This window comes from Hevea brasiliensis, chromosome 6 (genome assembly GCF_030052815.1).
Source record: "Hevea brasiliensis isolate MT/VB/25A 57/8 chromosome 6, ASM3005281v1, whole genome shotgun sequence".
In the NCBI taxonomy this organism is placed as follows: domain Eukaryota; kingdom Viridiplantae; phylum Streptophyta; class Magnoliopsida; order Malpighiales; family Euphorbiaceae; genus Hevea; species Hevea brasiliensis.
The window spans coordinates 96,255,063-96,277,449 of record NC_079498.1 but is presented as its reverse complement, the minus strand read 5'-3'; the positions used below and the strand labels follow the sequence as shown (position 1 = coordinate 96,277,449).

The 22,387-nt window shown below is 33.8% G+C and overlaps 2 protein-coding genes across 2 annotated transcripts; both read right to left on the bottom strand.

The window, feature by feature from the left end:
• Nucleotides 1-479: 479 nt before the first annotated feature.
• LOC110636449 (probable metal-nicotianamine transporter YSL6) lies at nt 480-12,181 on the bottom strand. The gene is made up of 7 exons (XM_021786162.2): nt 11,411-12,181; nt 11,142-11,314; nt 10,842-10,939; nt 10,444-10,581; nt 9,912-10,101; nt 9,291-9,423; nt 480-1,564 (listed from the first exon to the last, which is right to left on the bottom strand). The coding sequence occupies exons 1-7, from the start codon at nt 11,751-11,753 to the stop codon at nt 630-632; spliced, it is 2,010 nt and encodes a 669-aa protein (XP_021641854.2). The 5' UTR covers nt 11,754-12,181; the 3' UTR covers nt 480-629.
• A 1,448-nt stretch (nt 12,182-13,629) lies between these two features.
• LOC110636450 (uncharacterized) lies at nt 13,630-19,425 on the bottom strand. Its single transcript, XM_021786163.2, has 2 exons — nt 19,176-19,425; nt 13,630-13,932 (listed from the first exon to the last, which is right to left on the bottom strand). Exons 1-2 carry the CDS (start codon nt 19,341-19,343, stop codon nt 13,885-13,887), a joined length of 216 nt encoding a protein of 71 aa, XP_021641855.2. The 5' UTR covers nt 19,344-19,425; the 3' UTR covers nt 13,630-13,884.
• Nucleotides 19,426-22,387: the final 2,962 nt, after the last annotated feature.

Sequence of the window (22,387 nt, the reverse complement as noted above, 5' to 3'; positions counted from 1 at the left end):
GCAGTTTCTATTACTTGCTAAATGGTCTAGTGCTTTCTTGTTGTATTGATACAAATTGTATCTCATGCTAGTCTTAATCATTCTAAACAAGTGGTTCAATCACTTTCAGAAATTGGCTCATAGGCGTGGGAAGAGTGCAAGACTAAGTTTCTTTTCTTTTGGACGTTACAGAATCTAAAATGGGCAGAAACATGGGTCATTGAAATACCTTGCCCAGAGAGAGAGGTTGTGATATGTGAAGGGCCCACCAAGAATCCATCAACCTCAGCTGCGTCTTTGGGCCTTACTCAAATGCTCCCTGGGTTTTGCAGTTCATATCATGAAAGATCCATCACCATCGCCTTGCCTAGGTTCAACCTCTCCATTCCTGCATACGCCATACCATAAAAAGAACATGTACATACACAGTTCATAGAGAAAGAAAATACTTGTTTACATCTCTTCTCTCTCTCTCTCTCTCTCTCTCTCTTGTTTTCCACTTTTCAAATTGTTTTCCATTTTTCAAATCTGTGCTTGAAACTTCTAAATAATCAAACACCACACACATTTACAGAATCCAATGAACACTGCAGTTCAAATAACGTATTACGTATATTTACAAGTTACAACACATCCATCAGCTACCCTACTCAGTTACTCAAAGAAGGCCCAAAGTACATGCATATGGGGGGATTGATCCTGAAAATAGAGAGGATTGCTGATGGTATTGTCCAGATCCCATCGCCGCATATCAAACCTGATGCAACTGCCCCAGCATAATCTTCTGCATCCTTCCGATTTATTCTCTCCCAGATGTATAATATCACTGTCCCGACAAACATATCAATTGCAAAGTAAGCTCCGATATAAAACGGGACAGCCATAGCCATTGGAATAGGAATAAATTGTGAGAACTTCTTAGGAGTTACATCTCTCAGAAGATTTATAACCAAAGCGGCTATAAAGAAACCACAACACATGGCCAGGCAATGTTTGGGCAGCTCAGAGAAGCCCTCAATACCTAATATGGCCATCTCCCTGAATATTACTGCATATGGAGCTTTGTATGGACCATCTGGTGCTCCAATATCAAAAGCAGTCCAAAACATCCAAAATGTCAATGGGGCTATAACACAACCCATGGCTGTGCCTATCAACTGGCTCACAAACATAGATTTGGCTGATGATAGAGTGAGGTAACCAGTCTTGAAATCCTGCATGAGATCAGCTGCAGTGGAGACAATTGACATCATCACCCCACAAGCTGCTAATCCAGCTACAACTCCTCCATTACTCCCAACCATTGAAGCAATGATGAAAAGCCCAATTTTTCCATAGGTTGACGCCAAGCTCCAGTCTGTTAGCCCAGTGCCATAGGAATTACAGAAGGCAAGGGCAGGGGCAATAACGTATGAACTGAGAACCAAATACCACTTGAGGGGTGGAAAAATGATTGGAATTGTTGCTGTTGATATTGCAGCCAGGCCCACATATCCAGAAGCTGCAAACCAGGAGGGTATTGTGTCTTTCAGAAATACCTCATCTCGCTTTCTCTGTTCCAGTAGCAATTCGGAAGTCTCACCATCTGTTCAGGCACCATTACAACAATTAATCTCAAGCAAAAACAGTGCTCTTTTGAAGCCAGGAACAGTTATAATACACACGCATTAAGCAGGCCCCATTGAGCTCAAAGTTCAACAGGTACATGCAATATTTGAGGATTATATTAGTTGTATAAATCTGTTAAGACACAACCGCCTAATAATGTCCATTAAAATTCCGTTTCTTGAAATTATACTCCTAATTTGAATGATGAATTATAAATATTTCCGGTTATCTTTTTAAGTTAACCTCCTAATTTGACATTTCAAGCTGAACACAATAATTGAATAATGTTAACAATTATAGTTGGTGCAAAAGATGAGATGGATCTTAACAATTATAGTTGGCCAAAAGATGAGATGGATTTTCTATAGAAACCCAATATTTATCTATTTATTTATTTATTTTAATTAGCTAACAATAATTTAATATATTTATCTAAAAAAAAGGAATATTTTATTAGATGGCCTGCTTATTTATTTTTTTATATATATTATTTTTGAAATTAAATATATATCTGTAATCTGAACAACCCAGTTCAATAATAACTCTTATCTCATTCTACACCTAATAGAACTCTTGAAATATATATACCATAATCATCTCTTTCTGCTAAACTTTACTCTCAAAACCTGTTTATCATCTCCTTGTATACCAAATACTCTCAACAGGTATTTTTCATCATCTTTTATTTATTGTTATATATGTGTATATATATAAATATATAAAAATTTATGATTTATAATCTGATGTGCACAGAGAATCTATAAATTTTTACTTTTCTATTCATCACCTTCGATTATATTTTCAAAGATATTCGAATATTCAATCTGTCAGTTTAAATTGTCTCTCTTCCGTTGAAAATAATTATTATCTTGGAAGTTCCAGATGAGTGGTAATTATAGTACATGGCACCGTTTTAGTCCCTTTTAAAATTTCTTAACATTAAGTTTGTTATTAAATGAAATTTTAAATCAATATTTTAACAATTATTTTACATGTGATTTTCTTGAGTTTTATCATTGAATTTTATTTTGATTTTGATTAAATAATTGATTTTGTCAACTATCTCTGCATTAGACCTATTAGGATTCCGGGAACAGGCCTTTAATGTATTTATATTGATTGATATTTGACTATAAAATTTACAGATGTATTACACTGAATTGATTTGAGATTATTGACTCTCTGAAATTATTGAAATAAACTATTGGAATTGCACAATCAGTTATTATTTGCTATCTGAAATTTTTTATTGATTTTGATTGATTTGTACAAATTGATTTTCTGTTTTGAATTGATACCTGTGCCAAATATCTGTTTTTATTATCTGGCCCCACCGTGTGGACTATCACGGTATTAGGTTGTATTGTCGAGTCATGCATCATTGCAGTTTATAGTTTGCATTAGTATCATATACATTGATATCTGTGAAGGAGGAGGAAGGTATCTAATATCTCGTAACGCGCTTGCCATCTGGCCTTTAGTGATGTGGGGTATCATCACCCTAGTGCACTGTACCATAAAATTTTTATTGAATGAATTTCTTTTATATATATGTTTTGTGAAATTATTTTATTAATGATTTTGACAGCATGAGCATGATTTTATTGAATAGAAAATTTATTATGAAATTAATCAAGCGTCTGCCTGTTCCTATTCCGTTGTGTGTTATAATTATCATTCACTGAGCATTTAGCTCAAACCACATTTTCTCTGTCTATTCTCTGTTTCAGATCAGTAGAATTCTACAACTAATCCAAATATTCAGTCCATTTTCTGAAGAGGAACAATATTTGATTTGTTCTCATGGTATGCCCAAATTCATGTTTTCTCGGGCTAATAATTAGTTTAGTTTAATGAACAGTTTAAGTTTTTATTTGAAATCTGTAGAGACTCCGCAGTTTACTTATGGGATATTTATTCAGCATTTTGTTTATTTGGATTTTGTCTATTTTTTGGGATTAGTAAGTGACAATATATTCATTTAAGATACTCTGATAAGGCTTACATGATTTAAGAATACTTAAATTATGCGCTAGTCACGGTTTAGAATTTTGGGTCGTGACAAAGATGGTATCAGAGCACGGTTGAGGTCTAGTAAACTTGCGGAACATAGGATCCTTGACGTCTTTTCAGTTTATCATTACTTTAGATATCCGCGTCCTTCGCACTTTTTCACCTGTCTTAATTTGGCTCACATTTTCAGATTTAATACTTGTTTATTAAAATGAATAGGTGCCTGAGTCTGTTAAACGTAGGAGGAGAGCTAGGGCCAAGGGTCCTAATGGTGCAAACCTTGATCCAACAGGGGAAGTACCACATCAAACTATTAATCAGACATCTAAACAGACGCCTATGGCTAAGTGGGCACAATCATTCCTTTGTTTCTCCATACTTTTCCATGAGATTTAGTACAATACCTACTTTGTTAAGAGTATCCTTTATCTGTATCAATACCTATGGGTAATGCAATAGACACTGATATGGTGTATAGGGGATGTATAGTTCACATTGGAGATAGGGAATTAGTTGCAGATCTTGTTTCTTTGGATATGTTTGAGTTTAATGTGATTTTAGGCATGGACTGGTTAGCCACTTATCACATTTCATTGGATTGTCATAATAAAGTTGTGTTCTTTAAAATTCCTGGGAGACAATTTCAATTTTAGGGAGATCGTAGTATAGCCTCTAGTAATCTTATCTCAACAGTGAGTGCTAGACGATTTTTGCGAAAGAGGTGTAAGGAGTATCTAGCTTATTTTAGAGATGTTCAGGTAGAAGGTGCAAGTTTGGAGAATGTTGCAATGGTTAAGGAGTTCCCTGATGTGTTTCCAAAAGATTTATCAGGTTTACTCTCGGAACGAGAGGTAGAGTTTAGTGTAGACTTAGTTCCTGGAACTGAGCCCATATCTATGCCACCTTATCGTATGGCACCTACAGAACTTAAGGAGTTGAAGGAGCAGTTACAGGATCCACTAGATATTTATTCGCCTTAGTGTTTCTCCATTGGGTGCTCCTATGTTATTTGTGCGGAAGAAGGATAGGTCTTTGAGAATGTGCATTGATTATAGGCAATTTAATAAGGTAACTGTGCGTAATAAGTATCCTCTTCCACACATAGATGTCCTGTTTGACCAACTTCAAGGTGCAAAGTGTTTTTCCAAGATTGATCTTCGATCTGGGTATCATCAATTGAGGGTCAAGAAATAAGACATACTCAAGACAGCCTTTAGGACTAGGTATGGACACTATGAATTTCTTGTAATGTCTTTTGATCTTATCAATGCTTCAACCGCTTTTATGGATCTCATGAATAGAGTTTCAAGCCTTTCTTAGATCAATTTGTTATAATGTTCATCGATGACATTCTAGTGTACTCAAAGAGTAAAGAGGAGCATGAGCAGCAGTTGAGAATTGTCATTTAGACTTTACGGGAACACAAGCTATATGACAAGTTCTCAAAATGCGAGTTCTGGTTATATAGTGTGGCTTTCCTAGGCCATACAGTATCTAAGGATGGGGTTTGTGTTGATAAGAAGAAAGTTGAGGCAGTGCTTCATTGGCCTAGACCCATAACTGTGTCAGAGATTCATAGTTTCTTGAGTTTAGCAGGGTATTATAGACGGTTTGTTCATGACTTCTCTCGTATTGCAGCACCTTTAACTAAGTTGGTACAAAAGAATGTAAAATTTCAGTTGACTAAGGTTTGTGAAAAAAGTTGAGTAGCTTAAAACTCGTTTAACTACTGCACCAGTGTTAGCCCTTCCGTCTGGATCAGGGGGTTATGCAGCATATTGTGATGTTTCTAAGATTGGTTTAGGATGTGTTTTGATGCAGCATGGATGATTTATTGCATATGCTTCTAGTAAGTTGAAAAGGCACGAGCAGAATTATCCAACTCATGATTTCGAAATGGCTGTAGTAATTTTTGCTTTAAAAATCTGGAGGCACTATCTGTATGGTGAGACTTGTGAAATCTTCACTGACCATAAAAGTCTCAAATACATCTTTGACCAACGTGATCTTAATCTTAGGCAAATGAGATGGGTAGAATTGCTGAAAGATTATGATTGCACCATACAGTATCACCCTGGAAAAGCTAATGTGGTAGCTGATGCTCTAAGCAGGAAGTCTTCTGGTAGTTTAGCCCATATATCTACCAAGAGGAGGCCTCTGATTGGTGAATTACATGAGTTGCTAGATCAGGGAGTAGAGTTTGAAATCATAGCTAGATCATTCTTAGCACATTTTCGAGTTAGGCCTATCTTGATTGATCAAATTAAGGCTGCTCAGAAGAGGGATTCTCAATTGTGTGATATTATAGATAGTATTCATCAAGGCCAAGCTCAAGGGTTCATGTTAAATGATGATGGAGTTCTTCGTTATGGCACTAGACTTTGTGTCCCCAACGTTGATGAGTTGAGAAGAGAATTCATAGAGGAGGCACACCATTCTGCTTACACAGTATACCCAGGTTCAACTAAGATGTACCATGATTTAAGGGAACATTATTGGTGGGGTGGCATGAAGAGGGATGTTACAGACTTTGTTGCTAAATGTTAGACTTGTCAACAGGTTAAGGCAGAACATCAGAGACCATCTGAGTTACTTCAGCCGTTGCCTATTCCTTAGTGGAAGTGGGAGCATATTGCCATGGACTTTGTTGTGGGTCTACCTAGTACACGAGGTGGTTACAATGCAATCTGGGTGATAGTGGACAAATTGACAAAATCTGCTCATTTTCTTCCTGTGAATACTACATATGACTTAGCTAAACTTGCACAGTTGTACATAAACAAGATTGTTAGTCTTCATGGAGTTCCAGTTTCCATTGTCTCTGATCGTGGTACTCAGTTTACTTCTCGATTTTGGAAGAAATTCCAAGAAGCTTTAGGAACACGAGTAGACTTTAGTGCTGCTTTTCACCCTCAGATGGATGGACAGTCAGAAAGAACCATACAGATATTAGAGGACATGCTTCGTGCAGGCGTTATGGATTTTGGTGGCTGTTGAGATCATCATTTGCCTGTAGTAGAGTTTGCTTATAATAACAGTTATCAGGCAAGTATAGAGATGGCTCCATATGAGGCATTATATGGTTGAAAGTGTAGGTCACCAATTTGTTGGGATGAAGTTGGAGAAAGAAGGCCTACTAGACCAGAGTTGATACAATTAACTTCAGAGAAGGTTCAACTAATTCGTGATCGACTTTTGACTGCTCGAAATCGACAGAGAAGTTATGCTGACCCTAAGCGTAAAAATGTAAAGTTTATGGTTGGTGATCATGTATTTCTGAGAGTTTCACCTATGAAAGGAATCATGAGGTTTGGGAAGAAGGGGAAGCTTAGTCCTCGTTTTGTTGGTCCATTTGAAATTTTGGAGAGAATTGGAGCAGTTGCTTACCGTTTAGCCCTTCTACCTGGTTTTGTACATGTACATCCAGTTTTCCATATCTCTATGCTTAGAAAGTATGCACCTGATCTATCTCATGTTTTGCAACTTCAGACCACACAATTTAGGGATAATATGTCATATGAGGAGCAACCAGTAAAGATTTTAGATCGACAAATTAGGAATTTTCGGTCTAGGGAAGTGGCTTTGGTCAAAGTCTTATGGCATAATCACACAAGTAGTGAGGCCATATGGGAGGCAAAATCTGAAATGCAAGCCAAATATCCTCACTTATTTAATTCTTCAGGTTAGAATTTTGTCTGTTTAAATTCGGGGATCGAATTTCTTTTAAGGGGAGAAGTATGTGGGAACCCAACATTTATCTATTTATTTATTTTAATTAGCTAACAATAATTTAATATATTTATATAAAAAAAGGAATATTTTATTGGATGGCCTGCTAATTTATTTTTTATATATATTATTTTTGAAATTAAATATATATCTGTAATCTGAACAACCCAGTTCAATAATAACTCTTATCCCATTCTACACCTGATAGAACTCTTAAAATATATATACCATAATCATCTCTTTCTGCTAAACTTTACTCTCAAAGCCTGTTTATCATCTCCTTGTATACCAAATACTCTCAACAGGTATTTTTCATCATCTTTTATTTATTGTTATATATGTGTATATATATAAATATATAAAAATTTATGATTTACAATCTGATGTGCGCAGAGAATCTATAAATTTTTACTTTTCTATTCATCACCTTCGATTATATTTTCAAGGAGATTCGAATATTCAATCTGTCAGTTAAAATTATCTCTCTTCCATTGAAAATAACTATTATCTTGGAGGTTCCAGGTGAGCAGTAATTATAGTACATGGCACCGTTTTAATCCCTTTTAAAATTTCTTAGCATTAAGTTTGTTATTAAATAAAATTTTAAATCAATATTTTAATAATTATTTTACATGTGATTTTCAAGAGTTTTATTTTATTATTGAATTTTATTTCGATTTTGATTAAATAATTGATTTTGTCAACTATCTCTGCATTAGAGCTATTAGGATTCCGGGAACAGGCCTTTAATGTATTTATATTGATTGATATTTGACTATAAAATTTACCGATGTGTTACACTAAATTAATTTGAGATTATTGACTCTCTGAAATTATTGAAATAAACTATTGGAATTGCACAATCAGTTATTATTTGCTATCTGAAATTTTTTATTGATTTTGATTGAATTGTACAAATTGATTTTCTGCTTTGAATTGGTACCTGTGCCCAATATCTGTTTCTGTTATCTGGCTCCACCGTGTGGACTATCACGGTATTAAGTTGCATTGTCGAGTCATGTATCATTGCAGTTTATAGTTTGCATTAGTATTATATGCATTGATATTTGTGGAGGAGGAGGAAGGTATCTAATATCTGGTAGCGCACTTACCATCTGGCCTTTGGTGATGTGGGGTATCATCACCCTGGTGCACTATACCATAAAATTTTTATTGAATGAATTTCTTTTATATATATGTTTTGTGAAATTATTTTATTAATGATTTTGACAGTATGAGCATGATTTTATTGAATAGAAAACTTATTGTGAAATTAATCAAGCGTCTGTCTGTTCCTATTCCGTTGTGTGCTATAATTATCGTTCACTGAGCATTTAGCTCAAACCACGTTTTCTCTGTCTATTATCTATTTCAGATCAGTAGAATTCTACAACTAATCCAAATATTCAGTCCATTTTCTGAAGAAGGACAATATTTGATTTGTTCTCATGGTATGCCCAAATTCATGTTTTCTTGGGCTAATAATTAATTTAGTTTAATGAACAGTTTAAGTTTTTATTTGAAATCTGTAGAGACTCCGCAGTTTACTTATGGGATATTTATGATATTTATTCAGCATTTTGTTTATTTGGATTTTGTCTATTTTTTGGGATTAGTATGTGACAATATATTCATTCAAGATATTCTGATAAAGCTTGCATGATTTAAGAATACTTAAATTATGCGCCGGTCACGGTTCAGAATTTTGAGTCGTAACATTTTCCAACAGTTTCAAATACCTTTTTTAGCTAAAGTTAATTATTGAACTATAATTGATCAGCTGTTGCATGGATTAGAATTAATTCTAAACCTATTTGAGATCAAAACAACTCACATGGTGATTGGCATCAAATTAACAGCTAAAAAATATTTAGAAGATATATAGCTACTCACAGCATATGAAACAACCATAGCAAGCAAGATCATGTGGCCACACTATACAGATCCAGATTATAACTCACCTTGAAACTCCCTGACAATAGGAAGGTGATTCTCCTTGGTGCTTTTATTGCATATTTCCCTAATAGTTATTGCAATTATCTTGATCAAATTGTAAAGGCCATCCCCAAGGATAAGAGAAATGGCTATAAAGACCTGCAAACAATGCAATTTTTTTTTTTTTGGGGGGTGTGGGGGGGGAGGGGGGAAGGGGGACAGATATTAAAAAAAAATTCACCAAGCTAAAAACATGCATGAAACATTTAAAAATAAAATATCATAGAATATAGGGGTCAATCTCATATTGCAAGATTGCTTGTCTGAATGTGGTTATTTTTCTTTTTCTTTTCAGCCTGGCACATTTATCTAATATCTTCCAACAATTGGCCTATTTAAGAGGTGAAAGCCAAAACTTCATAGTTTTTAGAGGGTTGACAAGCAGTTCTGTCAGTGTTGGTATATATATATATATATATATATATATATTTATATGCATGTGTATGCGCCCACGTGTGTGTACATACACATAGGTAATGAATGCAGCCACATAAGCCACATAGACCATTGAAAAGTGCAGGTACATCAATATATAAAGCCACAATAGGGTAATCTGATTGTCACAAAATAATGATTTTCTGTCATACCTTGTATCCGTAAAGACCCTTAAAATCATTACTACCCAGGTCAGCTGGATACCAGTCCCCAGCATGTTGGGAGATGAAGGGCCACAGAAACCCCCACGAGACTATAGCCCCCAGAAGAACTGAGCAGTTGACTATGTGAGGGCAAATAAGACCACATCCAACATAAGTTGGACTGAAGTCAAAATAAAACCTGCAAGGAGTTTTGTGAATCATGTGGTCAACTAATAAAATTGTGAAGACAAATCAGCATTTATGTCAACAAACAACAAAACTTCATGATATTTTGCTGAAAATTAAAATAATATCTCTATCTATGCCTTCTTACAAAGTTTCTTGAGTAAAAGACTCAGCCAAAATGAAATCAACTGCACAATATAAACTGAAACTCACAATCAAACAATGCGCAAGTGCATAATGATGACATCTAATTCCTTACTAAATTTTAATTTTAAAGTACCAACATGAAAAGCATGGATCAAACAGCAGTTTGAAGACAGAGTTGATTCAGAAACTACATCCATTTGAAGCTTACGTGTTTTTGAATAGTGTTAAACCAAAACTTGGGAAATTGTCAAATCCACATGAATCCCCAATACCGCTAAAGAACCACTTAAAGCAGCTCCAAGCCAAACTTATGCTCAAGTGCTTTCCAAGACAAGTGACTTGTTTCCTGTAAAAAGTTCACAAAAAGGAAAATAATTAGAAACTGTTTTTTTTTTTGGGTCCTCTATGCTTGTTTCTGTTTAAAGAAGCTCGAAATGTTCTTATTGGATAACCGCTGAACAGTTAGTACAAGCAGAAAAGGTAATCGCAGTTTATTAGATTCTGTTGCAATATTCCTCACAAACATGATTCCGACATTCTCCACTTATTTAGAATTTTCAAGATGAACTAATTAAGAAAGGCGGGCTTAACATAGAAGGCACTTACCCTGCAAGCTCAGCTCCCGTGTTTGTGTGAAAGCTATTTATCAACATTGCTGTAGCTGTCCCACTGGGATATGTAAGCTTATAATCCATGACCATAACCTATAATCTCAACCCAAAAAAGGAATGAGAAGGTGAAGTAATAGACGTGTAGAATATTAAAGAATATTAATGAAGCTAGTATAGAACATTAGCATAAGCATAATAATTCAAAACCCTAATCATTGGTGAAAATTGATTTGCACAAAAAACTTGAAATTCCCTGTAAATATAGCACTAAATAAGAGTTTGGGTGGTGTTTGACCTTGCGAAGGGGAACAAGACTAAAAAGTCCAAGGAAGCTGACAACAAACAAGAATCCAATCATCCAGGCCAATCCTGGGTTCTTGACATCCTCTGCCCTGTTACCAGGGTAATCAGGACCTATCAATTCATAAGTTCTCTCGTCCATTGCGATCAAATACGACCCAAATCCTCCTGTCAACAATAGAATATTCAAAGAAAAATAAGCAAAACCCTTTTTATCGCAATACAAAAAGTCCCGTCATGTACATGTGGGGGTATGGTGTTTACCGCTGAAAGCGAGGCCATAGCAAGCGACGACGCAGGTCTGGATAACAGTGTTCTCCTGTTTGGTAAAGGGAGAAATTGTGAAACCCAAACTGGATAAGAATCCAACCCATGACTTGACAAAGAAGAAGCCGAGTAAACCAGCAGCGACATTCAACGAGGGGATAATGCCAACGGTGAGATTGAGCTTGTGGGTAATGATGCAGAAGAGCGTACCCAACAGGGCGCTAACTACAAGGCCTCTGATCGTGATCTGATCCTTCCACTCTGGGATCCGCTCGGCGTCAACGGCCTGGATTTTGCTAGAATCGGGCAGAAGCAACGGCTCTGATATATCAGTCCCCATGATTCCGTTTGGGAGAGGGGAAAGGGAAGGGATTTGGATTGGAAGGAAAGAAGGAAAGGAAAGAAACAATTGAAAGTTTGTTGAAAGGAAGATAATTCAGGGACGGAAAATTATAGAAATAGTGGTTGAGTTGGTCGAGTAAGGATAGGCCACGTGCACATAGTTGATGGGCTGGGTTTGGTGGCAACTAGTTAGTAGTTTTGCACATGAAAGGGGAGTTTGTTCCGTTACTTCTGGCTGAGAAACGTGGGCGGCAATGGTACCTCGATGTTGGATACCATGACGACGGTCTTAGCTGGCATAGCCGCTCTGAAAGTTTGGGATTACACCTCATCTAATTTCAGACTGGGCCGCGAAAGTTGGACCTGGATATGTTGTCTCTATTCAGACCCGATCCGATAATTCGGGTCTATGCAACTGGCTTTTTATGGACCCACCTGATGGCATCTCTGTCTGCATTAGTATTACTTTATGTACATTGCCTTCTTTCATCGAGTTACGAAAAGTATTACCTTTATCTTTCCACGTGCGTGTTTGTCTCGATCTGAATTGTTGATTATATTACGTCAGTGTAATTCACCTAATTACAGCTAACCTTTTCTCGTTCTCAATGTAATTTCAATGGCAACGAAGAGTTTTTTTTTTTTAATTTTTTATACAAAATTATTATTTAATATATATATTTTAACAAAATTAATTTTTAATGTGCTAAAAAATATAATATTTAATTTTTTATTTTAAATTATGAACTGTTTAATTTTTTTATCAATGAAGTTATTTTAGAGTAATTCAGTTTCTATAATTTAATAATATAATTATTTATTAGTCTCAAAATTTTAAATTCATCTATTCAATTTTTATCATTTGATTTTTATTCCTTCAACTAATTTATCTATAAAAAAAAATAATGAGAAACACTAAACAATTTTATGAATTAAAAATATAGAAATTAAATAATATATTTTTTAAAAAGTAAAAGATATATATATATTTTTTGAACATAAAAGATCAAAGAATTAGAGTTAGGTTTGGAGAGGGATTTCATTTATTTGGATTTAGCTTATCTAAGCTTGGGGATTGTCAAGTTGAAATGATGAGGAATAATTTTAGTTGATTTGTTGATTTTTATGATGAGAATGATAAAATGAAATCCGCTGACTTTAGGTGAAGAGGGCAGGATGGATAAAGGGTGTTATCGGAAATCCATAAATACAAATTGCAATGATTTTATTGTTTATTAAATTAAAATTAAGAATATCTTAAGATATAAAATTGAACGTCCTCGAAGCTGAGAGCGCTGATAAAATTTACCCATTTTTCTGGAGAACCGACTGATCTCAGCCAGCGTCAACGTCTCGTCCGTCAGGCAAGCGTACAATGTAGTGCATGAACCATTACGCAAGGTCATGTAGGCATGAATGGGCCAGACTGAAACCTATATAAGATCTTTTTCAGAAAACACACCTGCCGTAAAAAAATAATTTAAAATTTTTATAATTATGATATATTATATTTAGTTTTTAAATAATTTTTTACAATTTTTATTTAATATATTTAAAATAATATTTTTCTTAACAACATGCGTAAGGGAAAACTTGCATATGGGCCAAACCGAATCAGATTAAGAGAGATATGGCTCAACCCCAAGTTAGCTCATTTGAAATAACACAGACTCCAGTCCAGCCCAAATTCCTTTTTATCTGTGTTATTATTCTGGCCTCATGCAATTGCTTTGCTAGTTTGCTCCTATGCAATGGCATCAAACATACCCTTCATTTACCTGTAATATGCTCCATATTAGCTATTTTGGCATCTGAAATGGGTAAACTATTACTATTCCTACTGTTCAGATACCCTAACAAAACAGATCGCACCATCCAGACAACTGAATGAAACATTATTATATCACAAGTAGTAACCACAAAACATTCAGCATTCCCAGCAAATTAGCAGATTTCAAAATATAAGAGATACTTCTTAGAAAACACACACACACACACACACACACACACACATATATATATATATATATATAACAATTCCCAGATATGGGCAAAGAGGTCCCAACAGAAAACCAGTTTTACTTCAGGTGCAATTATCATCGACTGTCCAGCATTGTAAAGAAGAAAAGTCAAAGGAACTTCCTGTATGGCCTGCCTGCATCTTCATCTTGCATATTCTGTCAGTGCATATAGCCAATATGTCAACATAATTCACAAGTTTAACATGTAAAATATTAAAATACAACTGAGAATCACTTCTCCATAATGGGAGGATCCACAATATCAAAGAAACTCTAATATAAATAATCAACCAAGACCAAATGTCTACGCTACTCTAAAGCCAAATGAAATATGCTAAAATGAACATTTATATGAACAACAAACCAAGATAATGAGTCTATGTTTCCCCTCATTCTAGGAACTAAGGCTGTTACTTGTAAGACATACAAAATTAACAACAAAAAGACTGCTGCCATATAATTTAAAGAAAATATGCTCATGGAACACAAGAAATTATTAGTTAGAGATGTCATAGGATGTACTTCTTATGTAGTCCCAGAATTATTCCAGTGTCCGAAGCCAATGTAAAATTTTGCCAACAAAATAAAGACTAGCTAAAATTTTTGGAATCTGACAAGGCCAAAAACAGTAAACTAGCAAATATAGTATTTAATCAAGTCAGCTACTAGAATCAAGAATGACTCATGCTCAGGAAACAAACTTAATTAGAATAACAATACTTTATAAGTATCTGGTGTTGCAACTGATGCATTAAAAAGCCAAATTAAGGAAATATGGAAACTGCAAAAAGAAACAAATTTTTTCTGCTGCTAAAAATTTGTAAGCATTTCAAATTTTCAATTTCACTATCAAAATGAAAAGAGAAAGCCCATCTTGCTTTCAGATAGTGCATGCATTTCAAACACATTAATTCACTCCAATGCACAATCATCTCCAGCAGAAACCTATATGATTCAGTAATTAAGGAATAAAGGACTCTAAATAATTATCCAAACATCAACCTCCATTAGACAGTGAAAAATATGCTTTCTCAAGACTAGATGACATTTTCAAAATATAGATCAGGTACAATAAGAATTTAGGTGAAAACAATACAATACTATGAAAAGCTCAGACAAGATTAACTTCTGACAAACCCACAAAGAGTTACGATGATCGCTCTTTCCACATATTGGATGAAACACGGAAAAATGAAAGAACTGGGGTGCGAAAAGGGTGACATATCCTGCAATCAATTTTCAAGGAAAATGAAAAAATAGAGGGATAATTTCACAAACGTATCCTGCGGTTTAGCATTCTATCACTAAAGGAAAAAAGTTTGATTTTTATCAAAATGGTACCCTGAGCTTTTGTGCCGTTACATTGTACCTGAATCTGTTAACAGAGAGCTGGCCCGTTAACGAATTCAGGGACAATGTAACATAGTGAAAGTTCACGGTGCCATTTTGATGAACATCAAACTTTGGTTCCTTTAGTGATAAAGTGCTAAATCATATGATACATTTATGAAATCATCCCAAAAAGAAAACAAACATCTGAATCTCATTACTGTTTATAACAAAAGAAAAATTCACCCAAAATATTTTTGTAGAAATTGTATGATTAATTGACCCAGCCTACTGATCTTCCATTAATTAAGCCACTAAGAAGACATGTAAACAGGTTGGGAGGCCATATCATCATATTGCTTTTGTTTGCATAGCCATTAAAGATATAACCTGTCACCTTTTATTTTAATTGGCTCAATCTACTGCCAATGCCATCCAATAATTTTCAACTTTTTAGGTCACACATAATGGAAGCCTAAATCCAAACGCATACACAATTTTGTTTCTCTGAAAGTGAACTACCAATCACCCAAAGCATTAGTGCAAGAGCAAATGCAGATCAAGCTTTTGTGAATTGAATGAATGCACTCCCTCTCTCCAATTCTGACCTGAATTAATCTAATCTTAAACCTAAAATAAGTCTTAATGACAGGTGGCTACAAACATATATCTATGTCTTGATGTTCAGTTGATGTCCAACTACATTGAAGTCCATGACGACTTGAAGCAAAACGGGCAAAACCAAAGCATGCCAAGGCTGTTCAAAATTTGGTTCAAATCAACCGATCTGATCCGACCCAAATAGACATTTCAGGTTGATTCACTGGATTGGGTCAGGTTGGCCAATTCATTTTGAAATTTATCCTTTGTCGGTTAGGTGATGAAATTATCCATATCTTCATCCAAGAAACATTCCATATGATCACCATTCCATCGTTACAACTCAAACTCTCACCCTTTAGTCCATTGGCGACAACTCAAACTCTCCTCAGCTGTCATGATCACAACTCCTGCCTTGCTCCGAGCTCCCTACTGTTGCATTACTGATAGTACCTCACTCACAGCTCCCTGCTGTCACATTACTAGCATTGATTTTTTTCTAGGTTTTTTTTTTTTTAATTTTTATTGCTCTGAATTGCATATTCTTCTTAGTGCTAGCTCGACATTGATATTGTGGTGGCTCTTTCGCTTTGCATGTTCATTTTGTGATCTGGTTATGCCCATTTCAATGGCATTAGCCTTCTACACTTGAATTTCCTTGTTTTTGCTTTTGAGAAATCGGTTGCTTTGGTTGTTTTTTCTTTTATTTTTTCTAAAGTTTTTGCGTATTGAGTTGTTCAATTCGCATGGTCTGTTTAGATTTACAAGTATGAATATGATTTATTTGTTCTCTTAGGATTTTGTTAAGACTTTAGGCTATCGAAGAAACTTGGGGGCAGGGACATAGGGAAAGTGTATTTGGTTGGGTTGAGAGGGATGTGTTTCTATTTCAATTGTTTTCTTAATTTCTTATTCAAATCTGTGTCTGTTGGTTCTAGGTTTTCTTTTATATAATGTCAAATTTGTGTTTCTATTAGATTGCTTTTGATGCCCTTAAAGCTAGAGTCTTGAATGTCAAGTCTATCTCTCCCTTGAGCTCAAAACCAAACCTAGAATCTTGCTTTTGATTTTTTTTGCAAGATTATATATGTTTCTTCAACTAGGTTTTGGGAGAGACTAGAGCTTGTGAGTGGAATTGCTTGTAGCAGTAGCAGCTCAAGGAAGGTGTTGTATTGCTTGAAAACAGTAAGTTGTCTGTTTCTTATGTATTTGTCAATTTGATATTGTTGGTTGCTCGAATATTGTTTAGTCTCTATTTCTTGGAACAATATGCATGCTCTAATATTGTTGGCAGCTATTTTATGGAGGCTGTTTAATTGCTTTTTAATATATATCATTGTGTGCCAAGTGTCAATATATAGGTCCTGCATAATAGCGGACAAACCATTTTAACTTTTAAGCACCTTGCTTCAACTTCTTCATTAATTTGCTATTGGATGATTGATTAACTAGACTTTGTAATTTGAATGGAGAATTTTTATTTGGATGGATAACAATTAGCCTACAATTTTTTACCAAAATGAAATGGATGGAGTGAAGAGAATGATTCGAAACAAGCTAGTATAGCACAACAAATAAGGAATTAAACCTGGAATATTTTAATCATATATGTGAATTTTACAAGTGTTACTAGCTAATTGCCTGATCCATAAACTTATCAATAATTTTTACTTAGTCAAAGCTTCCGGTGTATGTCCAATTTGTGCAACCCACATCTCTTTGATTTAGTTTGTGTTTGCTAATTTACTTTGATGTCGCCTTCCCATTTTACTAGGATCATAAGCAGCTCATGTTCAACAACTGAATGTTTCTGGGTGCCTGTCCATGTTCATGCTTTTAAGTACTCTAGCAGCATAGCAAACTAAATTTGGGAGACTCCTATTTGTATTGCATGATCAGCAAACAGCACAGCAAGAAATTTCAGTAATTACTGTCAACACATGAATATGTTTATATGAAATTATCAATGAAACAAATTTATATGAAATTATCAATGAAACAAAATCTAACTTCTATAAGAAAAAAACTACAAAAAAAAATAAAAACATACTGCTTCGATTAACCAGCTTTAGTAGGCATTAGGCACATAGGATTCTTGACAGAATACTTTTTTATCAGAAACTCCAAGATGTGATGCTCCAGATTGTTGAGGCAAATGCAGGATATCCCAGTTTATGTAGTATGTCCTGATGTGGGTTGGGACTATACTTAAGGGACAATATATTTATTTAATATTTAATTTTTCTTATTATAAATTATAATATTTAATGATTATGTTTGTTTATTTAAATTTTTAATGATTATCTTTTTTTAATGTTCTATTAATATAAATTTTTTGAAGTTAATTAATGTAATTTTTAATTATAAAATAAAATATATTATCACTTGGCACCAAAGCAAACCGTGGCTGAATAGAATTTCACCCGATGACTAATTCATTAAATCCAAAGTTTTGGGTTGGTCGGTTTAATTTCGGTTTAGAATATAAGTTAATATAAGTTGGATTGGATTGGATTGAGGCAACAAAAATACCCAAACCGACTTGTGAACACTCCTACGTATACCAATAAAAAAAAAGACTTCAACAAATTAAATTCCGAGCATAATTAATACAAATCCAATTCCTAATGTCTTCAATAAACACTAGATACTACAACTTATGATTTTGCATTGTTTATAGACTTGCTCTTTGTCAGATTTGCCTGAATAGTTTAAGCATGTGATACAGCCAAAAAAAAGATAGCATTCACATATTTCATTTAACTCCAGAAGTCCAGGACATTTGCAATTCGGGGTCAAACCAGCGGATTCCATTCCATGAGGAAGATCCCTATGGGAAGGAAGCAACAGTCACTACTATCCATAATGATATGATTCAACTTCTCAATGAAAATGACAAAGAAATAGGGTATTTTGTCTCGAATATCAACCTGTCCACTGGGAACTTGGCTTAGCCGCCTAAGGGTGAGGAATGATTTGAAATAGAATTGCTTTTCCCGCTTCATTCAAAAAGACCATAACGGATGATCAAGCAGGGGACAGGGTATAAGGATGTGAAAGATAGATTCCAGATTTTTAAGTAGAATAATCATCTACATTTGTACGAAATAAGTAAAAAAAAAAAAAATCCAAATTCTAATTTCAGGTTTAAAAGCCGTGTTAGCCAACAATGTAGGAAGCACCCAAACCATCAAATTCATGCCTACTCCATTCTAACCTAATACTCCAAATTAAACTCGAAGTCTTCTATTCTCATCTCCACAATAACAGATTCCAGGAACAAAACCAGACAGGGAAATTAAGCACTACAAGACTCACAATTCCAGAAGCTAATTAATAAAAACCCAATTAAAATAGGATCTACATCCCCTCTAGCAATGTGGGTTCAAATAAATTAGCAAGAAAACAAGATCTCAGATAATTGAAATAACAAATAAGAAGTTGGAGAGCGAAAGAGAAGGGGAATTTACGAATTCTTTGACGATGCCCTTGTAGATGAAGATAGGAACTGCGATGCCGAATAAGCCAACGAGGGCGAAGTTGCGTCGAGTCCAGCGGAAGTTGTACTCGAGATTCTCCCGAGCACTGCCCCACTCCTCTATGAACCTGTTCTTGTTTGCCTCCATTCCTCCTACCATTTTCCTTTCTCTTCTCTTTTATCACACACTCTCTCTTCTTCTTTCTTCGTCTATCTTTGTACTTTTCACAGGTTTTGAACTTTGATAGTCAGGTTAAGCTGCGCAAGAATAAGTCAGCTGTTTGGTTACATGGATTAGCATGTTCCCAAACGGATATTGGTTACTTTTTTTTTTTTTTTAATAATTTATTATCTACTTATTTAATGAAAATTAATTTATATATAAAAATTATTTTTTATAAAAATTATTTTTTCAAAAAAATATTTTTTTATTTTTTATTATTTTATTATAATATTAAATTAATATGTATTTATGTCATAGATATATAAATTTTTTTTATAGTTTAATAAGATTATTAAAATATAAAAAATTACTTTTTTTAAGGGAAAGTTATTTTTTTAAAAGTGTTTAATTTTTTTATAAAAAAAATTTTTATTCACTAGCTTTTTAAATGCGTCAAATATTAGAGTTTATTTACTTGTTTGAAAATTATTTTTTATTTTTTATTTTTTAAGAAACTCTTTATGAAAAATAATAAAAAAATAAAAGAAAATATAAAAAATATGTTGACTTGCAAATAATAGAAAACGATTTTTTAATTTTTAAAAAGTTATTCATATCATTTATAATTAAAAAAAAATAAAGCATTATAAAATATATTAAAAGATTTTTATTTTATTTTTAATATATATTATTCATTTATTTTATAATTATATAATTAACTTTTTATCATTATAAATAAATATTTTTCTAAATAATTTTAATCTTAATTAAAATTGAGGACTTTGGTTTTTCCGTTTTTCATTTGGAAAATTGGTATATGTGAATTTAAAACTCTGTTTTTCAGTTTTTTTAATAAATTTTCTTAGAAATTACTACAATTTTTTATAAGTGAACAAGCTCTAAAAAATACAAAAATATTTTCAACAAATGAGGTTTTATTAATAATTAATATTCTACTAATTTTGAAAAAAAAAATCATTTATTGGATTTTCTTTTATCGTGCATATTTCACCCTCATAAATTCATTTTTAAATCATAACACTCACCACTTAAGTATTATTTTGGAAGTTACTTAAATTGAATTTAAATTGAATCGAGTTTAACTTGTTTTAATATTATATTATTAAATTAAATTGAACGAACAGAGGTTTATAAATGGGTTGAGACAAGAGTATGTGAAAATTAAGATATGTTAATTTCTTGAAAATTTTGAAGGACTTCTTTGCAATTATTATATATTTTCAGTTTATGTGTAAATGACCTCTGCTATGCTCGGCGCCTCCTGTGGTAGCCGTTGCCCCATCGGTTGCTGCTGCTGCTTGTCATTATTTGATGGCTTGGTACTGTGGGAGAGCAACACTTTTTGGGCTGGAGTCTTCAGATCTATGGACCCACCTAAGTAGTTGGGCTATGGCCTTTGGGCCTTGTGTTGGACTTTGGGGTGGTTGGGTACTGCTTATGTATTTTCCGATCTTCTACTATGAGTCTTGGGTTTTCTAATCCTTTTTATTGATGTATAACTTTTTACCTCAATAATATTTATATTTTTTAAAGGGATTAAATATTAATTTTGAGATTTAGTTAATACTTATCCTTTAAAGGTTAAAACTTAACATTTAATCCTGAGGGAGGTGTTTAGTATAAGCTTAACAAGGGATAATTGTTGTCTTTTTAAGTTTTAACTCTTATTAATATTGTTTGGATATTTAAAAAAAAAAAATTAACTTTTCACCTCATTAATATTTATACCTTCTTGAGAGGTTAAATGTTAACCTTGGAGTCTAGGTTAATAATTACCTTTCTTAGGGTAATATTTAACCTTTATTTTTTTGATATGAGATTAACAAAGATGATTATTATATTTATAACTTTTAACTCTTTATTAATATTGTTTAAATAGTTAAAAGGAATAAATTAACTTTTTACCTTATTAATATTTATGCGGGTTAAATGTTCTTTATAATCTCATACCAAATGCCTAATGAAATCCAAATTACCTTTTCAAGAAAAAAGAACAATGAAGGAAGGGGGAAGGGGCTAACCATTAAGAGCCCATTATGAAGAGATAAGTGTAGCGGAGAAAATACTACTATTTAGAATTAGACAAATGTGTTTGGAAGGGCATTAGAAAGCTAAGTGGAAGTGATTGGTAATGGAGCCACACACTCCTTTATTAGATGCCCTGTCATGAGATTAGTAAATGGTGTAATAGGCAAACGTGTTTCCCAAAACTTGAAAGGATTTGAACTCGTGTGCAAATACAGTATTGAGAAAATGAATACTAACTTCACAAAGTTGCACGTGGAATTCACATGGTCGTTCTCTAATCGTGTAACTTGACTGACCACATACCCCACCACGTGACTCACAGGTTTGCACCTTTAGGCTTTAGTGTTTGTGTTGGTTTGCAAATTGGATTGCTAGAAAAAAGGAATGATAGACTAGTCTAAAAGTGGTAAATTCATTTGTTCTATAGTTGCTTGTTAGATAGCTCAAAATGGAATCCTTCAACATCCACCTAATTTGCCACAGTTGGGTCTTTGATACATTTGGCCAAGCTCGTCTCAATTATATTATGGTTTATGAAAGTAATGGTACAATCTCAATATGCCACTGGTTGATGTTTTATTAGGGGCTTAATACATCTTTCACCCCTAAACTTTATCTGAAAAGTCACTTAGTATAACCTAAACTTTATAAAAATATAACTATTAAATTCATAAATTTTATAAAGAGTGCAACAAAAGGTTAGAGCGCATGAAAGTCTTGTCAACGCATAACTGATAGTGTTGAAATATTTATAAAATTCAAGATACTATTTTATCACAAACTGAAGACTTGGAAGTGCCAAAGCTCAAAATCTCAAGTTATTTTTTTTCACATTTCTCCAAATAAAATTTTGGTGCTATAATTCACATTGCATTTCCATCAGCACTTTTTGCACTGTCAATCCCAAACCCACATGGACTAAAGTCATCCATAATTGAAGATTGCCTCTGGCTTTTGTCAACAAATTTTCAACATCTTTCAGCTTTTCAGCT